This window comes from Ctenopharyngodon idella, chromosome 10 (genome assembly GCF_019924925.1).
Source record: "Ctenopharyngodon idella isolate HZGC_01 chromosome 10, HZGC01, whole genome shotgun sequence".
Lineage (NCBI taxonomy): Eukaryota > Metazoa > Chordata > Actinopteri > Cypriniformes > Xenocyprididae > Ctenopharyngodon > Ctenopharyngodon idella.
The window spans coordinates 24,850,484-24,868,364 of NC_067229.1; the positions used below are offsets into that span (position 1 = coordinate 24,850,484).

At 36.4% G+C, this 17,881-nt stretch overlaps 1 protein-coding gene across 6 annotated transcripts in view; it reads right to left on the bottom strand.

Annotated features, from left to right (window-relative positions):
* The window catches only part of psd3l (pleckstrin and Sec7 domain containing 3, like), a 102,499-nt gene that overhangs the window by 22,760 nt on the left and 61,858 nt on the right, over window positions 1-17,881 (bottom strand). Inside the window, exon 1 of one of the 6 annotated variants that reach the window (XM_051907595.1) lies at window positions 1,256-1,838. The exons of the other annotated variants lie outside the window; for them this stretch is intronic. Within the exon in view, the coding sequence (XP_051763555.1) occupies window positions 1,256-1,426 (171 nt within the window). The 5' untranslated portion in view covers window positions 1,427-1,838. Of the gene's footprint in view, window positions 1-1,255; window positions 1,839-17,881 lie in introns of those variants that run through there. 6 annotated transcript variants of the gene reach the window in all.

Below are 17,881 nucleotides of genomic sequence, written 5' to 3' on the forward strand. Positions count from 1 at the left end.
TAGTTACGTCAGAGTCAATAGCCTTGTGGGCATCGCTCCAACATATAGCATAAATATAGCACGGTTGTACTTCGGCTGATTCTCGGCTCATGGTGGTTTCCGATCTCAACGCCCTCTCGCTAACTCCCACATTGCTTCCTGCCAACTCTAAACTGTACTATATGTATAAAAGCAAAAAAATGCCAATATATAAAATCTATTCTAAATAGAATTAAATACATTTATAAAATCTATTTTAAACCTAATTAATAATGTTATAATAATATTTTTGTTTGTGTATACACACACACATACATACATACATACATACATACATACATACATCCAAACAAATCTGATCAAATCTACAGCAGAAAAGGTTAAAAATGGTCAAATATACCCATAAACTCCAATGTGCTCCATCTCGTATCACTTTAGCCTCTAAATCCAGCTAAATCATCAGTTTTCTTTAAAGGAATCACAACCAATACACAAACAATTGCACGAGGATCCACTGCTGTTTAGTCATTAGTAGTTGTAGTCATTTTCCCTTGTTAGTTTACCCAAAGTGAGAAGTGTCAATGTTCATATGTGTACAAACACAAAGCCATGATCCTCTCGCATGAAATGTGTGTCAGTGGTAGCGGGATACCGCCCGCAGGACAGCAGACACATTAGACTGGCGGTGTTAATGGCACAACAGAAAACACACGGGTGTGAAAGAGGGAGCAAGTTACATTGGAGAGGGTTACGCTGTCATGAATGATATCTGTGAATCATAAATCAAACACAGTGGCCAATGAAGGAGAGAGACGCCATTAACCCGGGTCAAGGTGACTCGTTAATGCCATCACAATAACAGATGTTAACAACAGCATGCATGTCATTCAATAACCGCCGCAAAAGGCGAAAAAGCTGTCATCAAGCCATCTATAACTGCTGCCTGTTGGCTTCTGGTACAGACATAAATCCAGTGTAAGGACAAGAACATGTCTCATCCAGTGGGAAATGCAGCATTTTGTTGAGTGCAAGTATTGCGCCCAGTGCTGCAGGCACAATCACATCACACTGAACTACAACACCAGAGCTGCACTTAATAACAGCATTATCTGAGGAGCTTTTGTGTGCGTGCAAGTCAACAGCAGCATGCCATCGATTATACTCAAAAATCCCAGAGTCCAATAACAACAGAGATTATGTTAATACAGCATCACAATGCCAAAGAAATCATCTCCATTCCAGGCACACAAACACCACAGCAAATGTCAGGCATTACCTTTTCCTTTTTGGGCAGTCCAGTGTTGAATTCAGCAGAATTGGACACTTTGAGGGACTTGGAGCGGTGCTGGGGCTGACGCCTGACCGACTCCTCCCTGCCGTACTTGACGGAGCCGCTGGCCCGCATGCGGACCTTCCCGGTCCCCTGAACGCTGTTTACCCCGATCATCTCCTCTGATTAAAGCTCCTTCACATGCACACAGTGCGAGAGAGGAGATCAAGCTTGATCCGGAGCCCCCGGACGTCTGCACAACAGAAGGGACGTGTGAGGAGGCAGCGGTGAGCCACAGGAAAGGCGAAGAGTGAAAACCAATAGACGAGCGAAGCAGAACGGCACACAAATGTCCCTGCCTTCAAGATACGCACGGCGCTGCTCTCTCCCGCATCGCTCACTGGAGTGTTTGGATACAGAGCGATAGTTTCCCTGGAAGCAACACGTCAGTGACTGGTAGAGTCAGAGAGAGACAGAGAAATAGAGAGAGAGGGGGGAAGAGGAGGTGCTCCTCCCATTCTGAAGTGAGCCAATGTTCAGATCGATTCATTTACATTTCAAACAGCCGATGTGAGCTGCCCATCAGACTCACTCGCGTCTGCACAGAGAACACAAGCCATCCTGGCCAACTCACAGCTCTGGTCTGGTGCTCAGAGAATGTTAACCAGAAGATTACCAGCACTAGCTGTAGATGAACTCTCGTTTACGTGATCAAGAAACAAACAACAATGCAGCGCTGCCCCTGAGGCATGCATACACTATGCATGCTAATATTGGAGTTTATTGGAGAAACGGCCAAATAAGATTCTATTGAACGCAATAAGACTTTCATGCACAACTCTGGCTGTCTTGAGGTGGTTTATGATAATAACAGTTCTGGAATAATGAGGGAGATTCTTCCAAACATGCCTGGCTCTAGGCAGTAATTCAAAGATCTCCTGTGAGAAATCCATCACCTCAGTATGATTTCAACTAAATCAATAATTCAAAGCGTTCAAGCGCATACTAATGACTGCAAACACACCATGACTGGCTGAAATAAAACAAATTATGAGCAGGCAGGTTTAATCAGATGTGAAACTGTAATGATAAGCTCAATGCAGCACACTCATGAGCCTTCTAAAAAGCGGCAAAAGCTTACAAGCTCTAATCCTATTGGCTGACAGTCATGTTTGCAAGGTTGCTACAATGAACACTTTGGAGGAAGAACTCCATTTGCGTGAAAAGTTTGTTGAGGTTCATAAGATGTTGAGATTTAGAGATGTACTATATACTGCCACCATGTCAATTATCAGCTGATATTAGTGACTTTTTAATTTACATTTATCAGTATCAGTAAGTATTGTATATATAATAGATGATATTGGATATTTAATTGTGCATGTTCTTATGCACCAATATTTACATTTAGATAACCTTGCCTTCATTAAGCACTTTAACAATTTTTTGTAGATCTCAATATTTCAACATCAATCTGTCTTTCATACAGTACACTGTAATGTTGTGATGCCTAAATTCACAGCATTTAGAACTACTGTTTGTATTTTTAAATCTAAAATTGGCCATTTATTGGTTATTGTGCATAACATAATTATCGGCAAGAATTTTAATATTAGTGCATTCCTAATTGAGATTAATAAAAAAAAAAAAAAAGTTTCTGCACTACTGTCGGTTCCACCTTAATTTTATAGCTGTGAAATAATCTATGCATCAGATGCACAGTATCATTTTTCGTTGAAAAGTACACACACATTTTAAATCATACAATCTTTCAGGGAGAAAATAAAATTCTTGGATCATTATCTAAAGTTTACAAATACAAATTTAAAAGTACCTTTTACAAATTTTAACATTATGTTAGCATGAAGTTATTTGAAGGTAGGGCTTAAAAACTGGCAACGCTGTAACTGGACAATTTTGGTTGCTACATAGCATTTCATTTTTCCCTTTAAGATATGTAAATGACATCTGTCATGAGAAATGAGGCATAATCAAAGGTTGCTGTTGCATCAAGAACGGTATGAAATAAGCACCCTGCACCAGCCAAATGGAGGTGAACTTTCTGAGGGGAAGGGTGAATTGCCATCAACCACATTTACGATTCTCTTTTAGAGGAAAATACTTTCCCCTTAATGTTCATTACTATTACTGACTGTAGTTTACTTTATAAACAAGTTGTTTTAAGTTGTTGGACAGTTGTTTGGCATTTAGTTTAAATCCCCTGCTTTATCTAATAGCTAGTTGTTAGATCTGCAACGAGATTTCGTTTTTGTGTAAACTAATCTTAATTTTGTAAACTGAATAAAGTTAATAGTTAGATTAAGAATAATTTGGAAAGATTTTTCAGGAATTATACCACTAACTACTAAAAAAGTGTGGATGCTGGTTATAAAATTTAAAAGTATGAAAAAATGAATTTAATGAAAAATGGAAGTTCAGAGAGAGGAGAACAATACATTTTCTGACTTCATCTGGATGTGTATGTAAATAACTCCACTTTTCCCAATTAATGCATACTAATGCTTTCATTAAGGTTGGAGGATAGTATCAGACACATAGAGCCCATGCAGATTGTCAGGAACCCTATTATCAGATATCTGTTTGTAGGGGCTTTTGCACCGGGTAGTTATAGGAAGATCAAGACATTAGGGCAGTTCTCTGAGAGCTAAATTTTCCCCTAGGGCAGTTTTTCTGGTTCCATATGCAGTAGGAATGTGCTGTAAGTGATGTAAGTCGGCCAACAGCGACGTCATCTAAGCGCGGCATTGAACGTCACCAACTGGAGGATGGAGGACACCATGATCGGAACTGTGTTTTTATTGTGTGTTGTGGGTTTTGTGATAACGAAGATGGAATGTAGACGTATAAGTCATGTGATTGAAAGACCAAAATGGAAGGCTAAGAGAAGAAATCTCCTATGACAACTTGGATATCTTCTGCATATCAACTTTTACATATCAAGGCTGAGAAAAAGAACACTACGCCGCAGGCAAAGGTAACAGGTAAATGCCGTTAACATTAGCTTTTTGTATGTTTAGGGAAGTAAGTATAAGTAAACTGTGCATTTACACACCTTTTTATAAATGGCAGGTGTTGGTTTTTCAAATGAGTTCGGCCAATGAACGTACACTTACGTCACTGGTATTTCCTATTGTCCTGGGTTAGACCCTACTCTGAAGTATGAGCTAATTTTGTCCCCCCAAAAGGTGTTCCTATAACTAAAATTGTTCCCAGTTCCTGCAGTGCAAACACGGCAAAAAGCGGGCACTTCTGCCAATAGTTATAGGAAATATAAAAACGTTCCTCTGGTGCGAAAGCCCCTTAAAACAAAAGATAGCTAGCTACACTATTAGCTAACTACACTATTAAAAATAAAAGTGCCAAAAAATAGGGTTTTCAAAGCGATGCCATAGAAGAAACATTTTTGTTTCCCCAAGGAACCTTTCAGTGAACAGTTCTTAAAAGAAGTATTTATTTTCTAGAGTAAAGCAGATTTTTAATAATCAGAAGAACCATTCTCTACTAGAAAGAACCATTTGTGCAATGGAAAGATTCCATGAATGTTAAAGGTTCTTCATGGAACCATAAATGCCAATAAAGAACCTTTATTTTAAGAGTGTAATATAAGGCTAGCTTGTTTTAATATTACAAATCACACTTTGAGAGCACTAGCAAAAGAGAGAAGAATATTTTAATGTTTCTGTGAAGAAATACAAATCTCTTTACGTTTTCTGTTTGATAAGGTTGATGAAAAGGTAAAACTTAGGGAAAGGCTCACACAGGTTCAAAGTTCTTCTCATTCATGTCGAATGGCTCTGTTAACAGTGGTGTGCAGGCACAAGAACTGCTTTAAGTATGCAATTGTAGGGCAGCATAATGAGTAGCATAAGCCAACATAACAAAAGCTACAGTATCCGTGCCATGGATGGTGTCTGCAGTCAAGCGAGGGACAAAGAATGAAAGAGCAACTGACAGTGCAGCATAAAGAGTATTGTTGTACCTGGGCTGAGGATCATGCATGTATTCTGCATGTCCACAGACTGCAGCTTTCATACAAGGATTCTGTTAAAAACAGCACTTTCTCTTTGAGTAGATGCAGTGATCAGTTCCCATTCAACAAAGAAATTTGAAGTCTGCATTCAAAGTATGCATGGCAGTCTAAACCTACTCATGCCCACCAGAGTAGGTGGCACATGGTGGCTGGCTCATCTTCTGAAAGCATTACACCAGTTCCTCAGAGAAGCAAATAGGCTGTGGATCTGTATATATTGGATCTGAGATAATTATGCCATCCTAAACTTGCAAAATTATTATTTATTATCTTTCATTTGATGGTTTTCAATCCAACAAGTAGCATGTACATTTATTATTCACTTGACTGTATGCCAGATTCAGTCACATGACATTGGAGGAGTCAATTATACTTAAAAAAAACAAGGTAAAAGGCCTTTATGACACTGTCAGAGATCTACAAGACACCCTTAATCACCTTAGCTGACAGACAGGACTGACTGTGGCCAAACTCCATGCTACACTTTACACATTACAGATCTGTGCTATTAAATAACAAAACAAGAGTGTGAGAGTGTGTGTGTATGTGTTATGTAACCAATTAACAGAAAATACTACTGGACAAATGGATTTTGGGAAATTACTCATTTTATGTAGATCTGGTGCTCGAAAAAGCGCAGACAGCCAATAGTTTTCTCTGTCACGCAAAGAAGGGTTACATCACTCAAAAATGCAACGATCGTACAGCTTATACAGATCATGAACAGAAGGTAGTGATGTCAGATCTGGAGTGATGCTTACAATACAAATGCACTGTAGGTAAACATGTCTTGGCATCAGTCTTTTTATAGAAACATACAGAACTGGTATGTTATAAGGGGGATAATATATTTGTGAATGTTTTGTGATCGTTTACTCTTTAATGTGCTCAGCAACTTTATTTCAGCCCTACAGTATTCTGCATAACAGATAACGTTTTTTTGTAATAAACTGCCCTCTGCGCTACAGCTCCGACCACTTTGTGTTACTGACAGACAGACGATGATCACAATAAAGATGTGCAGAATACAAGCCAAATTTCAGTAAATAAATAAATAAATAAATAAATACAGTAAGAGCCAGTTATGTTTTTATTAAATTGACTTTGAGAGTTCCTGTTTGAAATTTTCCCTGGGGAGATTTTGGATATGGTGATGGATGGATGAATACTTCAGATGATCAATGCAATCAACCACAGTTCTAATCGTATGGGTGTCAAAATGACTATTCCCAAACTGTAACTGGTTAGTTCATTCAAACGTTTTAATTCTGCATTTACTCACTCTCATATTGTTTTCGCGCATCATGCAAGCATTTGAATGTCTGTGTTTACTACAGTATGCGCGTCGTTGTAAATCTGTTCATCATATAAAGCCACTGTGCCTCTTCAGAAGACTTGGATTTGGATTAGACCACTTGATTGATTCATTTTATGACGACTTTATGACATTTTTTGGATCTTTTAAGTTTTAGAGAAATGGACTTTAAATGGAGGGACAGAAATCTCTCAGGTTTCATAAAAAATATCTTCATTTGTGTTTGGAAGTTGAATGAAAATCTTAGGTTTGAAATGACATGAGGGTGGTACATGATGACAGAATTAAAATTTTGGGGTGAATTATACCTTATAAATACAGCAAGCTGTGTCTTGGATAAAACTAACTCTATATCGTGAATCATTTCGTTTACATCAACGATACATTTCGTCGCATTTTTTTAATCGCGATATCTCGATATACCAATGTATCGTTACACCCCTAATTAAAGCTACTTTTATGACAACTAGTCATCTTTAGATTTTTCTTTGTTATACAGTGCAAAAGACAGAGCACTTTCAAATACATTTGATGAAGGTTTTATTAATTTTATTCTTAGCAGGTTTGTCATCAGGTTGCTTAAGATGGCATGGTCACTTGCCAGACAATATGCCTTAATGTGACGAGTGAGCCAATGGGCTCATGCATCATCATGCCCATCTGTTCCCTACAGTGAGCTGCAGAGCGCCTGTGTCTCCTCAAGCAACAGCATCCACTGCTTTAAAGCCAAAAGCACTCATGTCACTCTAATAAAATTGAAGAAGCTAATCTTACTGTTTGCTTCAAAGTGTCTTTGATGTGCATCTAAATAATAAGAAAAACAACAACAATAATACTCCATGCCTTGCAGAATGAGATCTAATAGTTAGACTGAAATAATCAACATAAAATGTTAAACAATAAACAGAATTATAGAATAGAATTATTTAATTAAAAAAGCAAAATGTGTATAATTGTATTTAAGTATGTTTTGGGATTGTGAATAAATTAACTCAAACACAGATATCTGTGATAAATCACAATTTTTAATCATAAATATATTGGCAAATCAAAATACTCTTATATGTGTAAATATCATGAACATTTGGATTCTCCATTTCATGAACCCTTTAAAGGAAGTGAACTAATAAATCATGCTATCATATAAATCCACTTCGTTGGATTTTACTACTGTTTTCTATTGAATTATAAAAAATACTGAAAGCATAACAGAAATGTTTCACAGCAAATGCATATTTGTAACTGTATTTATTTGTAATAGCTTGATCTTATAACTGGTTAAAAACAAACTACAGTTACACTAGTAACACTGTGGCCACTCAAGTCATTCTGAACATTATGTTGTGGGAGTGGGGATATTCAAATGAACACCACATCCTGACATCATGATGTGGCTGATTTCAAAGCAAACAATTTTGCAGAATTAAAACTAGGGATGCACCGATATCGATACCAGTATTGGGCCCGATACCAAGCTCATGTACTTGTACTCGTACTCATAAAAATACCCCCGATACCAAAGACCGATCCCTCACATGACGTAACTGACAGAATTTTCCGTGCACAGAGACACCGGCGGCAGCAGCAGAAACAATGTCAACCTCAGGGGTGTGGAAATACTTCAAAATTAATAATGACAACCCACACTTTGCGAACTGCATGCTTTCAATCAAAATTCTTTATCGATTAGTGAAGGCGGGATAGGCGGAATCATGCTGAATGACACAGACCAGAAGCGCTCCTTCTCGCATGTGCGCTCTCTCTCTTTCTTTCTTGCGCGCGATCCCAGTTCTCTCAGACAGCGCGCGATCAGTTCTCCTTGCACCTGAATGGTCAAATGCACACATAATTGTCAAAATGTCCATCGTGTGGAGTATCTCACATAAATACAGTCGGTTATGGCTTAAGTGAACGTAAACAGGTGGCTGAAAACAGGATATGTGTCAGATATTACATCCATGGATTCGGTCTTAAAGGGACAGTAGCCTATTAATTTTAATAAAACAACAAAAGATGTTAAATAAATGTATACATGGTAAATAAGCATACTGTATCTGAAAAACAAGTTTATTTAATTTGTATCTCTATAGTATTTGTTGTATTGTCAGTAATTTGTTTGTAAATTTCTTTTTATATAACAATTATATATATTGGTAATTATGCCCTTTGAAGGTTATTGGACACTGCAAAATTTTTGTTCTTTAAGTTTGTGACAAGCACATAAAAATTACTTTTTTCAGTGGAGTAATAAAGATGCTGTCCTACATTCATTAGTCTCACTGTGTTGTGTTTGGAAAACTGCCACATCACCAAAAAAAGAAGAAAAAAAAAAAAAGAAATTAATAAATGTATAGGCATCGTATCGGCGAGTACCAGAAAAAAAATATCGGTACTCATACTCGGTCTTTAAAAAATGGTATCTGTGCATCCCTGATTGAAACAATAAATGTTCATTTTCAGTGTTGGGAAAAGTTACTTTTAAAAGTAATGCATTACAATATTGCGTTACTCCCTGAAAAGTAACTAATTGCGTTACTTAGTTACTTTTTATGGAAAGTAATGCGTTATGTTACTTTTGCATTACTTTTTCTCATCTGGGCTGTTTGTTTGTTTGTTTGTTTTAATGACAACAACAAAAAATTATTTACAAATGTAAAGGCCTTTTCGCACCAAAAGTGAAATGAATAAGCCTCAGGCTGAAGGAAATGCAAATTCACACCTGTACAGTAGAGGGTGCAGTTTAAACAAACAAGTCTTTCAGCTGTGCTGCCATTCTGGAATACAGACAAACAGGCCGCAGGAGAAGTAGTAAATGAGTAAATGCCTGCTCACATTTAGTCTAGAACTAATCTAGAATAACCATCACGTTCACACAGTGCACACAGCGCCTCTGCACTTACTTCTGATGTCTTTTAACATGGGGACAGGAGAGCTGACAGTCAATAAACTGAAAAAATAAAGTAACTTGCGAAAAAGTAACTTAGATACTTTGCGTTACCCCAAACACTGTTCATTTTGGAATGAGGAGAGTGAGTTCTGAAACTCAGAGCACAATGTTTTTACAGTGTCATGACTTCAGACTGACAAGTCTACTTTCTCTGACTGATCTACCAGAGACAAAACTTTGAATTAATACCCAGTAGTTCAAATATTTATAAGTAAAAACATTAAAAAAAAATGATTTTGATAAGCTCAATAGCGTCACTTTTTCTAATTGTTTTTTGCATTGTTTTGTGCACTGAGTGCTTGGTAAGTTTAAATTTTGGACAATGTTAGTACTGATGCCATGTCACTCAAAACATCAGCATTCATGTGATGTCATTAAAGGCATTCATACTGATACTGATCTACAGCGACAAAGTGATGGAAGTCGGTGATTTGAGGTGACATGAGCAACAACGACCTCTGGCAATGCAACAAAGTTGAGTTATATGAACTTTCTAATGAGCAGTCATTTCACTCGGTGGCCATGTTCATAACAACCTCGGCCAGCTATTTCCTAAGATAACAATGGTATGATATTTTGTGCTTCTTAATATCAACTCATACAGAGAAAAAAAAAAAAAAACATGTTTAAGGCCAGTTCAGCTACAGCACATTCTACTAAAAAAAAAAAAAATAAATAAAAACTCTACTCTTTTACATGTAATTTGGGACTACAGACTGGATTTTAAGTGTTATGATTTTACCTATAAATACATGTAGGAGTGGACCTGAATGGTTATACAGCATCTGCCACCAGTGTGGGTGAAGACAGTGGAGCTGATGCAATTGGACACTGCAGATGAATGTCAGAGTAGAATGATTTAATTGCTGTCAGTGCGAAGACAAAATTACACTGCGTTCTAAATAGGCACGACCAGCACAACAAGTGTTCACTCTCTTGATCCATCTTTTTATAGCCCACTATGATAATTGATGCATGAAAATTGGTGGTCGAAAGACATGGATTTTTTTGATGGCCGATACCAATATTTTTAAGAGCAGGGTGGCCAAAGGCAGATATAAAGCTGATATAGGCCTATATGATATGACAATACTACATTTAAATATAGCAAATAACACACAACGCTGTGGAATTTATATTTCTTTCTTTCATTGGCCTCATTCTAATCATTGGCCTTATTCAAGATGGAGATGAGTTGGCATATAGTCAGCAGGTGGAACAGCTCTCCTTGTGGTGCAGATGCAATAATCTGCAATTAAACATCAGCAAGACTGTGGAGATGATTGTTGATTTTAAGAAAAGCCCTTCCTGTTTGTCTCCACTTATAATCAATGGTTGTATAGTGAGCAGCACTGAAGTTCCTTGGCACTACAATTTGTAGTGAGCTGATTGATTAACTAATTGATTGATTTATTTGACGTAATATTTACTGAATTAGAAATAAAAAATCTTCTTGATTGTTTAATCATATTGTAATATTTTTCACAAATTATTTCAAGAAATTATTAAAAACATGAATAAAAACAAAGTAAACACTGTAACCAACACCAACATATTTTCTCACTTAAGGACCAGGTAACCCTAATTTTATAGACAGTACACAGTGAACATGACATGAATATGACAATGACAAAATGGATCTATTGCAGCATTGTTTGAAATGAAGGATTTAATGTTTGCAGCTTGTGCGTGTCCAGGGACAGCCGCATTACAATTTGTACAGATGAACCATCAGAGGATCTAAGAGCTGGACTCAGTTTGCAAAGTTTGTAGAATTAAATATTTACAGTATAGACCATTTAGGTGGTTGCTAACAGTGATGCCGTGTTTTGTGGGCGGAGCCTACTTGGTGGCAGAAAATGACAGTTCTGCAGTAGCAGTCTATGGAAGCCATAGAATAAAAGAATAAAAAAAAAAAAAGGGTAATTTTCGAGTTTCTACCTCACAATTCAGACATTTTTCCTTGCAATTCTGAATTTATATTGCAATTCTGAATTTATATCACAATTCTGACATTTTTCCTCGCAATTCTGAGTTTATATCTCACAATTCCGAGAAGAAAAATCAGAATTGCGAGATCTAAACTCGTTGTTTTGTCTTTTTTACTCAGAATTGCAAGTTTATAGACTTTTTTTCTTTAGAATTGGGATATAAACTGGCAATTGTGAGTAATAAAGTCAGAATTGAAAGATAAAAATGCTATAGGTTTAAATGGTATCTATGTAAAATGTTATAGGTTTAAATATTGTTTCATGCTCACAGTTGGGCTAATACACCATACCCCCTATGAACCACATGTGAATATTATGTAGATCTATTGTTTACATCAAATTCATGCTTTAATAGCAGACTAATCATCACAAGTTTCATCAGCCTGTCCGTTTAATGGCTTGCAACCACAAACGTCTGCGTTTAGCTTCAAAGAGCGTCTTTGATGATGACATTCTGTAAAAATGAAGACCATCTCTTTTTTTTTTTGCATTCCAACAAGACATTTTTTTCCTCTTATTCTGTGGATCTTGCCTATTTTTCTCCTCTCATTACCACTGTTTTCTGCCGCCACTATGCACGCGCAACTGCAGTGACCAAATGATGCTCCCAAATGGTCTATTAGACATTCAAAAACTTCTTTAAAATTCATCATGAAATCAAAAATTGACCCTATTTACTTTGTTAGTGCACATTACTAGTTTTGTGGTGAACAATTAATCTGTGCAAATTTTTTTTTGTTTTCAACTTCCGGTTCATGAGGATTTTAAATGCAATTAGCTGAATGCTGACAGAAAATAAGAATGTAGTATAGCATTAGCATTTCTATTAATAATAAAAGAAAGGCAATCACTATAGTTTTTTTTTAATATACCATTTACTTCCTTTGTTTAACAGTTCTAATAATTTATTAGACATATTGCCGTTTCCAGAGCTGTCAAAATAAAAGTCCTGGCACTGTCAAAATACTTATTGGCCAAACAGAATAATGTATTATGTTTTTTAAAAAATGCTAAATATCAGCCAATATAACAGCCTTGGCAATATATTAGTTGACCACTGACAAAAATGTAGCGACTGATTACAACATGGAGAACTGTTGTCTGTGGACACTTTTCATCATGCAGTTAAGAGCGTCTGATATATTGAATTAAAGCACTTTACAGCTGATGTACTCTAATTGAATGAAATCTTTATGGGGTCTGTTTATTTGCCTGCTGACCATTAAACTCAGCTTATTTTATACCCTCATTAAAGCGGCACAGCTTAGTGTGACCTACAGGTTAATGGGCAGCGCACATGCAATTCAGATCTTGGTTTCTACTTGATTATTCATGCATTGAGAAAGATTCACTCTAAACAATATTTTGGCCACATTCAGAATGACGCCATAGAACTGGTTTTATTAGACATCAAGCAATAGCATACCACTGTTGCTAAATGTATAATGTACATGGTACATGCAGCTCATAATTGATTAAGACATGCATACACAAAACACAATGCTTCACAAAAATCTACAAGACATCGTGTGAGTGTCTGTATAATCTATACAAATAAAACAGTTTCTATGCGCAACCTTGAAATGGTGTGGACATGCATGTGTAGGATGAAATGCTGGCAGCAGTTGAGCCCGTCTCAGTGCCGCGCGCCATACGCCAGATAACACAGACAGGTCAATTCACTGCTGCTCAGAATAAACCACCATTCGATTCAACCAATATATAGTGGGTACATGCCATATAGCACTAAATGATGCATTCATCTCACAGCACACACTAAAAACACAATAAACCAATGCAGTTTTGTGAATATTTCAGCTGCTGTCATTTCTCAGGAGAAATATCATAAAGTATCAACACACGGCTGTCCTGTCAGACGAGGCCTTCCTGTAAGTCAAACAGTTGACAGTTCGGTTCCCAGAGAATGCATTAACTGAAAAAGTGTATAGCTTATATAAATACACTCTACCGTTCAGTGTCTTTTGCCCGACTGCATTATGTGATCAAAAATACATTAAAAACAGTAATTGTGAAATATTACAATTTAAAATACCTGTTTTCGATTTTAATATATAATTTATTACTGTGATGGCAAAGCTGATTTTTTATTATTATTTGAAACTAAAAAAGGTTTTTGCTGCTTCATTTTTTTTTTTTTTTTTTTTGTGGAAACCGTGATACATTTTTTTAATGATTCTTTGATGAAAAGAAGAACAGCAGTTTTTGAAACTGAAATCTTTTGTAACAGTATAAATATCTTTATTGTCACTTTAGATCATTTAATGCATCCTTGCAAAAAAAAAAAAAGAAGAAGTGTACATACGAACCTGAAAGCCATTTAATATGGGAAAACAGCTTAAGACGTGAATACAACGTTCATGTTTGTGCAGTTTGCAAACTGTATGCGCTTGCATGACCACATAAGCACATTAAGAAAAATGAACACTCCAAGCAACTCTGTGAAAAGGAGATTGAAAAGCACAAAGCAGGGGATTCAAGAAGATTTCCACTTCCAATAAATATCCTTTGAGTACAGTTAAACCAATAATTAAATACTGAAGCAGTATGGCACTGTTGTAAATCTACCAACAGCAGGCTATGACAGCTGTTGCCATCACGATGAACACGCCTTTAATGAGTCCACACAAACACTGATGCTTTGTGTAACATGCCTTCAGTCCTACTACCAGACAAAAGCAAAACACATCAAGTGCCAAATTCGAGTAACAAAAAGTTACTGGCCAGATACCGGTAACCACACATCAGGAAAAACACCATTCTCACCTGGAAGGCTTGTAAGGGTAGATGGTAAAATAAATGCAGCAAACAGAGAGAAATCAAAAGAGAAATCAAAACCTATCAGCAATAAAAGAATAAAAGCATCACAACATTGTGTTCTGACATACTGAAGAATAAGCTGAAAGGAATCTCCTCTCCTTGTGCAAAGCAGCAGTTGTCTAAAGATAGCCACTGCGATTTTCCATCTAATATACAGTTATTAATCTTTTGACCTTTGATTTAACGCTTTGTTTTCAGATAGATGAGCTGCGTCACATCGCCTGCGTTTATAAACCTGATATCAGACAATCATTCTAGCAGCATCTTGCCATGAAGACAAACAATCTCTATTAAATGTAACACTTGAAATGTTTTTTAAGTTTTTCTGGACCAGCATAACAATAAGAATCATTCAGATCAGTTATTAATCTCACCAAATCAATGCATGTATTAAAGCTTCTAACAAGATGTTAAAGTGAAATTAAGTAGTGCAATAGAGACAACTAAATAAGGCAGGGAAATAAAACAGATGTAGTGTTAAAAAGGTTAAAATTTTACAGTAAATTCACCACAGGTCACTGTGTCTTGCCCAAGAGCTTGGCGAACACCTTCAGCATTATGTGTGTTGAGTCTAGCAAAAATAGGTCTGATAAGAATAGAAGCGTTATAAGTGTGGTGGCAGCGATCGGTGTCTGATTACACGGAGGTGTGCAGTCACTCATGTCTCTGTTTTAAAGGCCAGACCTCAGCAAATCCAAAGATCTAAGGGTTTCAATATACCAGGACAAGAGATGGTACTTGAACATTCAAACATTACTGCCATTAATCCCCTGGTCAATGGTTGAGATTTCTGCAGTATATATTCAGTTTAAATTCATTATTGTACTGAATATTGAAATTAATATGGTAACACTTTACAATAAGGTTAATTAGTTAGCATTAGTTAACTACATTAGTTAACATGAACTAATAATGAACTGCACTTCTACAGCATTTATTAATCTTTGTTAATTTCAAAATTTACGAATACATTATTAAAATCAAGAGTTGTATTTGTTAACGTTAGTTAATGCACTGTGAACTAACATTAACAAACAATGACCTGCTGTATTATCATTAACTAACATTAACAAAGATTAACAAATACAGTAATAAATGTGTTGCTCATGGTTACTTCATGTTAGGTAATACATTAGCTAATGTTAACAAATGAAACATAGTAAAGTGTTACCATGATGAATATTTAAAAATGCCACAAATATGAACTATTCCAACAAATATTAAATTAAATGAGCCAAATTGTTAAAACAGGGATCAGATAATATATATATATATATATATATATATATATATATATGTCTACTCTTTTTGCACACATATGTACCTATACATATGTAACTACTTATTGCATTTCCTGAAGAATTTAAGTGATGTTTGCCTGTGTAAAACTCATACTGCCGTGATGCTAGGGAATTCTCAGTGTTTTTCAGCATGTCGCTATGCAGTTGCTAGGGTGTTCAGGGTGGTTGCTAGGGTGTTGTGAGCATTGCTTAACGACCACAGTCAAAAGAGCTCAGAAGAGTCTGTGATATTCTGGTCTCTATCTCTAGTCCCTCCTTACATGGAGAAGTATAAAGCTGAGCTCACATAATAAGTCCTCTGAAGGATAACAAGAGATCACATAACCTTCATAGACTTTGACACACTGCTGTCAGTGTGAACGCCCCGTAATATTTTGAGTTAGGGAACAAACCCCTAAACTTAAGTATGAACAGCTGTAATAATGCAACACTAATGTGCATTCCATCAGCAAACCAGGCTCAGCTGTGGTTAACTAGGTTTAGCTATGGTCTAAGACTGTCAAGGAAATATTCTTCAGTTTTCACTAGCTAATACTCTTACACAAATACATATATATAATATGTCTGTCTCATGAACACACAGACATTAAACAGCAACATGAAACTTTAACGCAAGGAAATATAAAGGCGTGAAGTTTCCTCTGGATATCAGTTGTGACGACAGTACACGGCTGATCATTGTGACTCCACTACAAACAAGGCTGTAGTCATAAACACAGCAACATTAAACTTGTAAATGATACATAACAGTCAGACCCCAAATTACAGTATGTAACTAGAGCAGATGAGAAATTAGATCTTTGATATATCAAAGCAGACTGTTTAATACTGCAAGAGATATGTGACAAATTGTTCTGTGTGTACGGTCAAATGGAGACACACAGTCACACAGCCCTTCACACTTACAGACACTGACGCTTTCAAGTTTATTTGTGTCCGTCGCAATAGTCCTTCTGAAAAGACACTCTTAACAAGCCACAATGTTTCTCGGAGTGAAAAAAACTGTCCTTAAATCTTAATTAAAAAAAAAAAAAAAAAAAGCCTTGTTACAAGAATTCTTGAAAAGAAAACTTTATTATTAGGTAGTTTGGCATGTTATTCTATAATTTTAAAGGAAGAAACAAAATTGTTTCAGTGCTTAATAAAGCAATAAGCCCCATGAAGCAAAATGAAGTCCCATGAAGTGTTGTAAATCCGCTGTAAACCACGGCTTCACAGGGCTTATTGCATTTATAAAAAGGTTAATCTATAAAAAGATTTATTTTAATATTTATTGCAGTTGCGCAGTAATACTGATGTAATGAGGTCACAGGTGTATGTTTGAACAAGGTTCAACTAATCAGAATCAAGGACCAGAACTATCCGTTTTAGAGTAATATTTGAAAAACTTTTGTCTGCAAAATGTAATCTGCAATGTAGTGGATGTAACCAACAAAATTCTTTTAGAGCAACTACAGAAAACACCCGCAGACCTTAAAGACTATGTGTCAAGGACATTAAGTCTTAAAATATCTTTTTAGCACAGGTTGTAAAAGGTCATGCGACTCCCTAAACACTTCAAGGGCAGGGCTCCAGACTGCAACCAAATGGTTGCATTTTGTGACCTTTTGTCCTGCCGGTGCAACTAAATTTTGTTGAAGTTCTCACTGGTGCAACCTCCATGTTGCCCACCTGATAAGAGCTGCCTTATATATGAGAAACATCAAAAGGCAACCAAAACGAAAGTGAAACAAAACTGCACAATTCGTTTGAGCTGCGCAGATCAGCTCGGAGCAATAACTGACAGCGCAGCACAAGCTCAGAACAGGTTTACTCACGGGCCAATCTCGAGCACGCTACACTGCTACTACACAGTGCTGTGAGATCTAGTGAGAAAGCGTTTGAATTTACCGAAATACTAACATATTAAAACACAGACATTGCAAAATTCATCACAGCGCTGTATAGTATCTAGTACGTATAATATCTAGTACGTATAATATCTAGTACTAGTATATCTAAATGTATTTTAAATTTGATGTTAGTAGATTAAAATAATGGCCATTAACATACATACTGTATGCCTATCTGAGTGTGGTATAACCATACTTGTTAGTGAATAATCAGAGTAATGAAAATCACATGTAAACTGGAGTGAAGATTTTGCTCTTGTCATGTAAACTTCTTTCTGCGATTAAGACCTTACTCTG